This window comes from Corythoichthys intestinalis, chromosome 22, assembly GCF_030265065.1.
Source record: "Corythoichthys intestinalis isolate RoL2023-P3 chromosome 22, ASM3026506v1, whole genome shotgun sequence".
Taxonomy (NCBI): Eukaryota; Metazoa; Chordata; class Actinopteri; order Syngnathiformes; family Syngnathidae; genus Corythoichthys; species Corythoichthys intestinalis.
The window spans coordinates 19,208,156-19,218,897 of NC_080416.1; the positions used below are offsets into that span (position 1 = coordinate 19,208,156).

The following is a 10,742-nucleotide window of genomic DNA, read 5'->3' on the forward strand; positions in this document are numbered from 1 at the left end:
GGTTAGATACTGTTTTTGATACTGAGTTATTTTATTTCCGGCAACACGACGTTTGAAGCAGAAAACGACACTCAGTCATTGGTGGTCACCATGACAACAAGAGAGATCCTCGCCCGGATTGGCTGGTTCGTTGCCGTAAAGCATAACTGTGCTATAGCTACGTTAACCTCCGTGGCTAGCGCTAAAGCAGCAAGTGTTTTGACACACGCCAACATTTGAAGCCATTTTTTCTCTATAGGACAACATTGAGATGGCGGATAAAAATGAAAACCTCGAGGAGCATCTCGAGAAGTTTGTGGAAAATATTCGGCAGCTCGGAATTATAGTCAGCGACTTCCAGTCCACCAGTCAAGCGGGACTCAACCAAAAACTGTGAGTCTGGTTTTATTTGATGCCTTGTAAACATTCAAGTTACTTGGAATAAACTGTATGGATTACTTTTTTTTTTTTTTTTTTAACAGAAATTTAATGATAACTGGACTGCAAGACATCGAGAAGTGCCGTCAACAGTTGAATGAAATCAATGTGCCATTGGAAGTCTTTGAGTAAGTTTTGATTATAGTATTATTGTGCTTTTACATGTGCCTATAACCCATATCTTCTATTTTTCAGATATATTGACCAAGGCCGAAATCCTCAGTTATACACTAAAGAGTGTTTGGAGAGAGCGCTGGCCCGCAATGAGCAAGTTAAAGGAAAAATTGATACCCTGACGGTAAAGAGTAACTTAGTGGATGTCTTAAAAGGATCCACGGATAGAAAGACATGTAGTTCTTATATCTATTTTGATATTAAAACCCCTCTTAATGTTTTCGTTTTAATAAAATTTGTAAAATTATAATAACTAGTAGGTCGCCATAGTTGTTGACGTCGCAGGGCGGTGACATCACATGGACACGCTGCCAGACTTCCACAGTGTAACTCTTTAACTACATAATTATGTCGTTGGTTCTGCCCTTCCAATTTGAACCCCGGCGGAATATTAATAATCACATCAATAAAAATGGTGACCTACTCGATAATTTTTTGGATTAAAATTTTGCAAATTTTATTAAAACGAAAACATTAAGAGGGGTTTTATTATCAAATTATTATAACTCGTACTAACATTTATCTTTTAAGAATTACATGTCTTCTATCCGTGGATCCCTTTAGAACAATTGGATACTCATAACTTATATTGTCACTTGTGCTATTGCAGAAATTCAAGAGTCTTCTCATCTCTGAGCTCAGCAAAGTCTTCCCGGAGGAGATGTCCAAATATAAGGCGATACATGGGGACGACGCTCCTTCTTAGCGACTACATGCACTTGCACCCTGACCTGTCAACCTGTGACCATGACTTTTAAGCCTTGCATCGGTCGAACCAAGGAGGACTGAGCCGACACTGTTCTTTCTCCTTTAAAAGTTCATTTATATGGAATGTGTCTACTGGACAAACATGTCCTTTTCACATGGACACCACATTATCAGCAGGGTATATGTAATGCTCAATTGTGTTCTGAAGCTTCTCCTGACTCTCCATGAAGCGGTGGTACTTATTTATATCTTTTTGTAACAATTCATACAGTGAAAACACTTGTATGCGGCATATTTGCTCAGGCTGTGTTAATTGTGATGGCAGGTTTTTTGTTCAGGCCTGCTCGAAAACATGGCTCTTAATTTGTATGCTGTTTGTATTAAAGGTTTTATAGGTAAAACTGATTGTTGGACTGGTTAACTTTTCATTACAAGACGGAAACAGCTGTGTGATATTTAATCTTTTTGCAATTCTAACACAAGATAACATAAAAATTGCAATGTGGAGTAAAATATATATGGCGGAAAACACTCAGGTGACTTGAAGTTCCGCTCTGAGACCCCCAATTTGGCCAACTTTCAAAATTGTCCGATATGCATGTGTGATAAATCATTGGACGGCTTAAAATCTCAATTTTCTGGGGGAAGAAAAATTTTGAACAGGAGGGCTTTCAAAAAAGTTTTTAAAACAGCAAAACCCTATCTGGAGGTGAGAGCACGCAAGAGCAGAATTACAGACGCCACGACTTTAACGAGATATTATTGCGTACTTACCTTGTTTCGATCAAAAAACTCCATGTAGCATGTATCACCTAGTGTCAAGACACAGCTGTGAATGACCACAGGCGGATTTCGGGGGGATTTTATGGGTGAAACGTGATAATATTACAAGGGTCGCGATGCAGAAATCGCAGACATCAAGGAGTGGTCGAGATTTTCATATATTTACCCTTTTAAACGTTTTTTTTTTTTCAATTTTTTTTGTTTGGATCGATTATCATCTAACATTGGAAAAAATGCAATTAAGCGATAGTTATGAGGTAGATATCCGTGACTTTTGCAAACGCCATTTTTATCATTGTGACATAATTTGTTAAAAGTTTAAAATATGTGAATGAATAATTTTTTTAAAGTAGTTTTTTTTTTTTTTAAAACGAAATATGAGACATCAATTAATGATTCTAAGCCAAAATCGACAGACATTTTGAATAATAAATATAAATAATTACCTTCATTTTATGGCTGGGTTAAAACAAAAGCGGTTGCGCGACGTCTGTAAACGGGGGTTTCCAGGGTAAAACGGATAAATTAATAGTTCGGGGGGCTTAATGCGCCATGAATCTGCTATGTCAGCATATAGACATATTGTTCTATCAAACATAACAGTTGTTTTGGCTTAAAATACAGCAGTTTCTTTTAATGAGCAGTGCAAGAGCAGAAACTGCTTTTTTAGTCTTGTCTGTGTTTTACGCCATATACAAGAAAAGGCACTCAAAGAATCAGTAAAAAATAACTAAATACAAATAATTTGGGCTTTAAGATAGGGAATAGAATGGGCGAATTCCTCATTTAGCCCCCAAAAAATCATGTCTGTTGAGGATGTGAAAAAAAGGTATTGCTATAATTTAGCACTAAATTGTTTTCATTCAATGCACATTTTTCAGCACTTAAAAAAAAACATTTGTATGATACCTCTCCCTTATTTACACTGACCTGTGGTGGCATGTAGGGCACAGCAGAAACACCATCGAACCCCCTTGGGGGCTTATCCAGAGTGTCTCCTGTCACGTGAAGACAGTGAAGCTCACGCTGATTCTGGCTCACTTGACTGGCTTGTGTGTGTATTGTGAATCACCACCCTCATGCTGACAATCTAGCAATAAATGGAGAGCACTCATTCAGCACTATTATCAACACGTTTTTACCCTGCAAAAAGCACTTTACATTAAGCTCAAATTAACCCATTTATGCACACATTAAGGGTGTGCCATCTGAGGCACCCCAGGATTCGATTATGATTCAGGGTGCTACGATTCGATTATTGAATGATTATACCAGTATTAATGATGATCATGATTGGCACGACTTTCTCCACTACCTTTCAGGATTATTTTCTTATTTTGTGCCTACTTCATACTTTTAAGCAAGGTTTATTTGTCAGTATTCTTTGATTAAAGTAACCAAAAAAATTAATGTTCATTACTTTTTATTTAAAATCAGCTAACGATCCAACAGGAACGACGGAAACATGCCCATACAACACAAAGTTGTCCTCAAGATGCTTTTTCTCACAAGAAGGTGCAAAAACATCAACTGTTTCAAAAGCAGGACTTACTTAATTCTCTATTAACAATTAAATACAAATTACTCCGGTGGATTGAATGCCACATTTTCTGGAAAACATTAAACATAAATGCCTTGAGAAATAAGAATTCTTTTAAACAAAATACAGTGGTACCTCTACATACAAAGTTAATTTGTTCCAGGACCTTGTTTGTAAGTCGAAATGGTCGTATGTCGAGCGGGATTTTCCCATGAGAAAACATTACAATTCCATTAATTCGTTCCACAGCCTGAAAACCTACACTAAATTCTTAATAAATACTGATGTTACTATTGCAAATATCAATTACAAAGAGCAAAACAAACAATGAATAAAAATCGTAATAATAATCATATAATAATACTAATAATAATAATACCTGTACTAATGTAACAAACTGGGTTCTAATGTGGCGAATGTGTTTGCTTGGTGTACCTGAACGCATTGCTTGGCTGACATGATAGAGTGAGCTGTTTTACTTTCACTTTGTTTACCTGCTGCGGGGGACACCAGGCGTGTTGTGTTGCACAAGTTAGTGGAATAAATGATTAGAAACCTGACGAAGCTGGCGATTTCTTTGGCGATGTTACCACAATAATAATTGCCACCTTAACTTATAAAGACTGGCGAACGGAGGAGGACCGTCATAGACCGTCAACGGCTGTATTGTTGAGTGAGCCATATCACAGATGTGCACCCCACGCTCATATTTTTCTATCATATCTATCTTCATGTCAATGGTAAAATTAAGCATCACCTTTTTCCTTTTTTTTCACCACCTGCACTAACATTGTTGGAACCCATGTTGATTTCTCTCTCAAGAAAATCTGCCATTCGTCCATCCTGCGGCAAAACAAAGAAACTGCGGTGCTGTCATAGATCGTCCTATTTAGAGCATGTCGTCGGATGTAGAAACAGATGGCGAGTCAAATTTTACGTCGGATGTCGAAAAGATCGTGTGTCAAAGCGATCGTATATCGAGGTACTACTGCACGTTGATTTCACAGCTTTCTGTACTATTACCAAATGAAAAAAAAAACAAACACTTTCGTTCCGCGATCAGCGATAGTGTTCCTGTCATTACGTTATTCTGCAAGATAATCGTTTTTGCTCATTTATGAATCATAATCGAATCGCACATGCCGAATCTCGATGAATCTAAAAATCGATGTATTTGTACGCCGCAAACATTCATACACGAACGATGTTGCTGCCATGCAAATCTCAGCGGGGCAAATTAGGGTTCTTGCAAAAAGACACTTCAACAGTAACTAGAAATTGAACACTTGTCCATTAGTCCCAGGACGACAGAAGCTATTAAGGGGCCGTTTACATGGTAACTCTCCGAGAAGACGAAAAATTTCATGTTTGCATTTATACGGCTCCGTCGTCATTCGAACAATGTCACAATTCCGCATGAAAACAATGAAGTATTCATGCCAAGCCCTAGGGGGCAGTGCAGATTTACAAGGCGGCAGCGAATGATGCACTTTGACCTCCTCAGCCTGGAAGACAACATGTCCTCCCACTCCAAGAAATGGCATTTTCTTTTGTACAAAAAGGCACAAAAATGGAAACATTCAACATATTTGAATTAAAAACATTATAGAAACAGTAAATTAAAGCCGACGTTCCGCCATATTTGCTGTTTTTAATGTACCGCTGCGCACGCCCAATGTGACGTGTATGAGTGCGGACGATATCAGCACGGTCCCGCGCCGCGGGAGCTTTTAATATGCATGCGGAGCAAGCCCCCCTCAAGCCCCCAAAATCGAATTCTTCCACTTTGGAGGCAGGATTCCAAGGTTTGTGTTTTTGCCTTCCGTCATCGCCAACACCATACGAATGCGAGGCCACTCCGCAACGCAGTCATTGCGTCTTTGTGTTGCAGAGTCGCCATGTAAACTGCCCCTAACTGCGCCCTAAAATTGTGTGTGTGTTTGGTTTTTTTTCATGTCAACGTGTGAATTATCATGCAATATTTCTGTAATCTCATACCAGTTACGATGATGTCGTCCTGATTTCCATCTGTTCCCATCAGCAACCATTAATCAGGCATGCCATCAATCGATTGCTCATTTGCCCTTTGACTCTGTGACTCCACCTGGTGATGACAGAAATCCGGTCAAGGGCAGTTTTTTTCAATCCAATAATGAGTCAAGTGTGTGTTAATAGAAATTGAATTAACGTCTGTTTAATCCTCTTATGTCTGTCTGCATACAAACTGTGGCATTTGTTTCACTCTGTGTGTGTGAGTTTACATGTATTGTCATGCGTTACATATCCTTCCACAAAGGGTAAAGCCTATATAATGTTACAGTTGTCCAATATTGTCCAGAGTCGACTGAATTAATGCTTTATGAAGTTGAAACACCCATGAAGAGATATTACCTGAACGATTGACTGCATGAACAATTGGTTTTTAATAGTTTTTTTCTTTTATTAAACAAACAGCATACTAGTGCATAGACCTTTAACTGTATATCAAGGATGTCCAATAAATGCTCCAATAGTTTCCTTGCTTTGTGCATTTCAGCTCACATAGGCCTCCTCTACCCTTGGATTGCTGCCCAGGATACAAAAGCAGGGCAAGCTGCCTTTGATGCAATTAGCATAATGTCTTTTTGATGCTAATGCTAAGTGTTCAGTAGCCAGAAGCCCAGGCAATTTGTTTGCACGGTTGCTGGCCGCCCCTCTCCCCATCTCCTTGCATTGTGACCAGCGCCTGTCTGGCCTCAGTTCCGTGACTGTCACTCAACTTCTCCATGAGGGTCAGGAGGCGGACTCCGAGCTTCCTTCTGTTGCGTTGGTCTCCATGGCAAAAACTTTCCTTTCTTTCCCTACGACACACACTTTCTCCCTCCTGATTCCCAGAAGTCCTGATCTTGACTCGGTCGGTCTCTGTAACATCTGTTTTCTGACTGACAGACATACAGTGCGGCCCAAAAAGTATTTAGTCATCCACCAATTGTGCCAATTGTTCTCCCACTTACAAAGATGAGAGAGCCCTGTAATTATCATCATAGGAATACCTTAACTATGAGAGACAGAATGAGAAAAAAAAAATCCAGAAAATCACTTTGTCCGATTTTTAAAGAATTTATCCGCAAATTATGGTGGAAAATAAATATTTGGTCGCCTACAAACAAGCAAGATTTCTGGCTCTCAAAGAGCTGTAACTTCTTTAAGAGGCTCATCAGTCCTCCACTCTTCCTGTATTAATAGCACATATTTGAACTAATTCTCAGTATAAAAGACACCTGTCCATAACCTCAAACAGTCACACTCCAAACACCACTGTGGCCAAGACCACAGAGCTGTCAAAGGACCCACCAGAAAAAAATTGTAGACCTGAATCTCGCTGGGAAGACTTCTGCAATAGGTAAGCAGTTTGGTGTGAAGAAATCAACTGTGGGAGAAATTAAAATGGAACTGATAATCTCTCTTGATCTGGGGCTCCCCGCAAGATCTCACCCTGTGAGGTCATAATTATCACAAGAACCGTGTGCAAAAATCCCAGAACCACACGGGGGGACCTCGTGAATGACCTGGGGAGAGCAAGGATCAAAGTAACAACAGCTACTACTGTATCAATAACACACTCCGCCACCAGGGACGAAAATCCTGCAGTGCCAGATGTGTCTTGCCTGGCACGACCAGACTGTTCTCCCTGTATTTTTCAAACACTGTGAGAATAGTCTGGGACCCACCTCCTTAACGGCCTCTCGAGCCAGTACGAAATCATCCGTCCAATCAGATTTGTTTATTCGCGTGACATGTTCTTAACGAGCAACGTCACTCTTCCGCGTTGGAAGTCGTCTCCACAACAGCACAGATGGCGAACAGGAGAGCCGAGAATATGTTCCAATCCACCGTAAAATCAGTTTTAAATGACCAAAAACACATCGACACAAGTAATTGACAACAGTCTGTCTCGCGCTAGCCATGTTAAATAAACTTCTCTGTTCTCCGCTCGCGAGAGTTGTCGCTTTACCAAAGTCATGTCTGCCCGTCGCTGATTAGTCCACTCCACTGTCTGTTTTCTGTGGCTTGCTCCGCCCTGGAAATTTGATCCGCTCATTGGTCGCCAGACTCTATAGCTGGAACAGCGGTGAGTCTGGTGTACCAGGCTAAGATGTGTCCCCCTGCTTAAGCCAGTACACGTTCAGGCCCGTCTAAAAATTACTTGAGAGCATTTGGATGATTCAGAAGAGGACTGGGACAATGTCATATCGTCAGATGTAACACAACTTCTTGTGTTTGAAGGAGAAAGAATGCTGCACTGCATCCAAAGAACACCATACCAACTGTGAAGCATGGGGGTTGAAACATCATGCCTTACGGCATTTTTCTGCATAGGGACCAGGACACCTGATTCGTGTAAAGGAAATAATGAATGGGGCCATGTATTGTGAGATTTTGAGCGAAAACCTCCTTCCATCAGCAAGGGCATTGAAGATGAAACGTGGCTGAGTCTGTCAACATGACAATGATCCCAAACACATTGCCTGCGAAACAAAGAGTAGCTTTGTAAGAAGCATTTTAAGGTCCTGGAGTGGCCTTGGCGGTCTCCAGATCTCAACCCCATACAAAATCTTTAGAGGGATTTGAAAGTCCATGTTACGCAACGACAGCTCCAAAACCTCACTGCTCTTGAGGAGATCTGCATGGAGGAATGGGCCAAAATACCTGCAACAGTGAGTGAAAACCTTTGAAGACCTACAGAAAACGTTTTGACCTCGGTCATTGCCAGTAAAGGGAATATACATAAGTAGGGTTGTTCCGATCATGTTTGTTTTGCTCCCGATCCGATCCCGATCGTTTTAGTTTGAGTAACTGCCGATCCTGATATTTACCGATCCGATTGCTTTTTTTTGCTCCCGATTCAATTCCAATCATTCCCGATAATTTTTTCCCAATCATATACATTTTGGCAATGTATTAAGAAAAAAATGAATAAAACTCGGACGAATATATACATTCAACATACAGTACATAAGTACTGTATTTGTTTATTATGACAATAAATCCTCAAGATGGCATTTACATTATTAACATTCTTTCTGTGAGAGGGATCCACGAATAGAAAGACTTGTAATTCTTTAAGGACAGATGTGACTTTGTATATTGTGACTAAATATTGTCATCTAGTGGATTTTTTGGAGCTTTCAGTAAATGATAATTCAGGCATTTAACTTCTGCCCAAATGCATGATGGGAAGTGCACCCATGACTGTGCGTAGTGCTACCAATTGATATATCTTCTCTGCGTTGGAGACTAACTTAAGATGCTAAGACAAAAATCAATTGCTACCTTGCTTCCCCACATTGCTTCCTAAGATAGTTCTAATCGCGGGGAGAGGGTTTGTAAGGCTTTAGCCTATTAAAAAAAGGCTCCAAAGACTGCCAGAATTCACTCTACTCGTTATATGCTGCCTTTTATCTCTCTATATGGGTAAACCAGCGCCATTACAGATTAAGCGCGACAATGCGAGGGTGGGTCATGTAGCGCATGCATTGATTGGGTTAAATATTTTATAGTGATACATTTTTAACAAAACTAATTACCTCTGCTATCGGGATAAATTTGATAACCCTACCTTAAGCCTAAACTAAAGACTCTGGATGAGTGTAACATATTATGTTTGTAACGTTAAATACAATTAGAAAACGATTTAATAAAAAAAAAAAAAAAAAAAAAAAATTAAAAAAGGCATGTCCGATATTTTTTGCCGATTCCGATACTTTGAAAATGACGTGATCGGACCCGATCGATCGGGATGCCGATCGATCGAAGGTATACAACTCCAACTCTTACTTGCCTGTTTACTACCGGAATCCATAAAAAACTATCGTATAAATTTCAACTTTCATTGTGTGGGGGTAAGCATGGCCAGGTGGCTTCACACAGTAAATGGACAATACAAAATGACATCACACCACATGGACTCATTATAGGACTGTTGGTATTACTCTCCAATTGTCCAAAATGGATGATTAAGATTCACTGCGTCAGAATTTTTTCAATTGGATGTTCGAGTCGTAACGCAACGGTTTACTGCACCCCAATCAAAAATGTCATCGTCCTGTCATTATTTGTCATTCTATGTAAATCAGTTCAATCTCCCTGGAGAGCTATCCTTGGAAAAAAAAACACATTAATGTCATGTCTTTAAAAATTCATCTGTCTGTAATCAACCCTCACACTCAAAAAGGTTTGCGTGGGACCTTCCTGCGTCATATTTTGAATCATCGAGCTACAAGCCCAACGTCAACAATCGGCACTTAGGGCGGCAGAACAGATTGTGTGTGTCGGTGTGCGTGAGGGTGCCGATAATAGGATGATAAAGGCGCTAAATGAAAACCATAAATCAGAGCGATGATGTCTACCGCCTGATGTTACTCGCACCTGCCCCCGCTAAGGACCCGTCAGCAGTGGCTATCGAATTACGGTGGTTTAAAAAGCCCCACAGATGGGCCCTAATAGATCGAAAATAATAGTTTGACATGCTTTTGTTGTGCATGCATACAACCACACTCATCCCTCATTAGTGCATCAGCAGCCTGACTAATTTGCAGAGAAAAACAAACAGAAAGCGAAGCAGACAGAAATGAATAAAGGATAGGCCAGAGGAGCAAAGGGAGTTCTCATAATTTCCCTTTGGTTTAATTAAGTCTGCATATCCTTTGCCTCATGCCGTGCGATGTTAAGGAGTGAAATTGTGTGCCCAGAGTGTGACATTTACAAAAAAAGCCCAGCCACTAATGTCATCTCACTGTCAAGTTAAAACCTCGCTGCACATTCGTCAATCCAAGGAGATCCAACAAGGCAATTAGATAGCATATTAAAGGTACGATTCTATATGACGGATTTGGTTTAAAATGTACATGGGAAAGCCATCAGTGGATCTTCTCACAGTCAATATTCATTGTAATATTGGTGTTTGCCAGAGGCTCTGATAGTGCTCCAGGCACTTTAAAGTGGGGGGCTGGGAAAATAGCATTACCTCGTTGTACTCAAGGTATACTGTATGTACTCATTCACTGCCAGCCCCTAATGCAGAGTTCCCCAGATTCTCAGCAGTTTGTGAACATTTGAGCATTTATTTCATTCATTAAAT

General features: G+C 40.2%; 1 protein-coding gene across 1 annotated transcript; it reads left to right on the top strand.

Annotated features, from left to right (window-relative positions):
- Window positions 1-142: 142 nt before the first annotated feature.
- On the top strand, window positions 143-1,655 carry med10 (mediator complex subunit 10). Its single transcript, XM_057827943.1, has 4 exons — window positions 143-372; window positions 462-545; window positions 613-715; window positions 1,202-1,655. Exons 1-4 carry the CDS (start codon window positions 251-253, stop codon window positions 1,295-1,297), a joined length of 405 nt encoding a protein of 134 aa, XP_057683926.1. The 5' UTR covers window positions 143-250; the 3' UTR covers window positions 1,298-1,655.
- The last annotated feature ends 9,087 nt before the right edge of the window (window positions 1,656-10,742 follow it).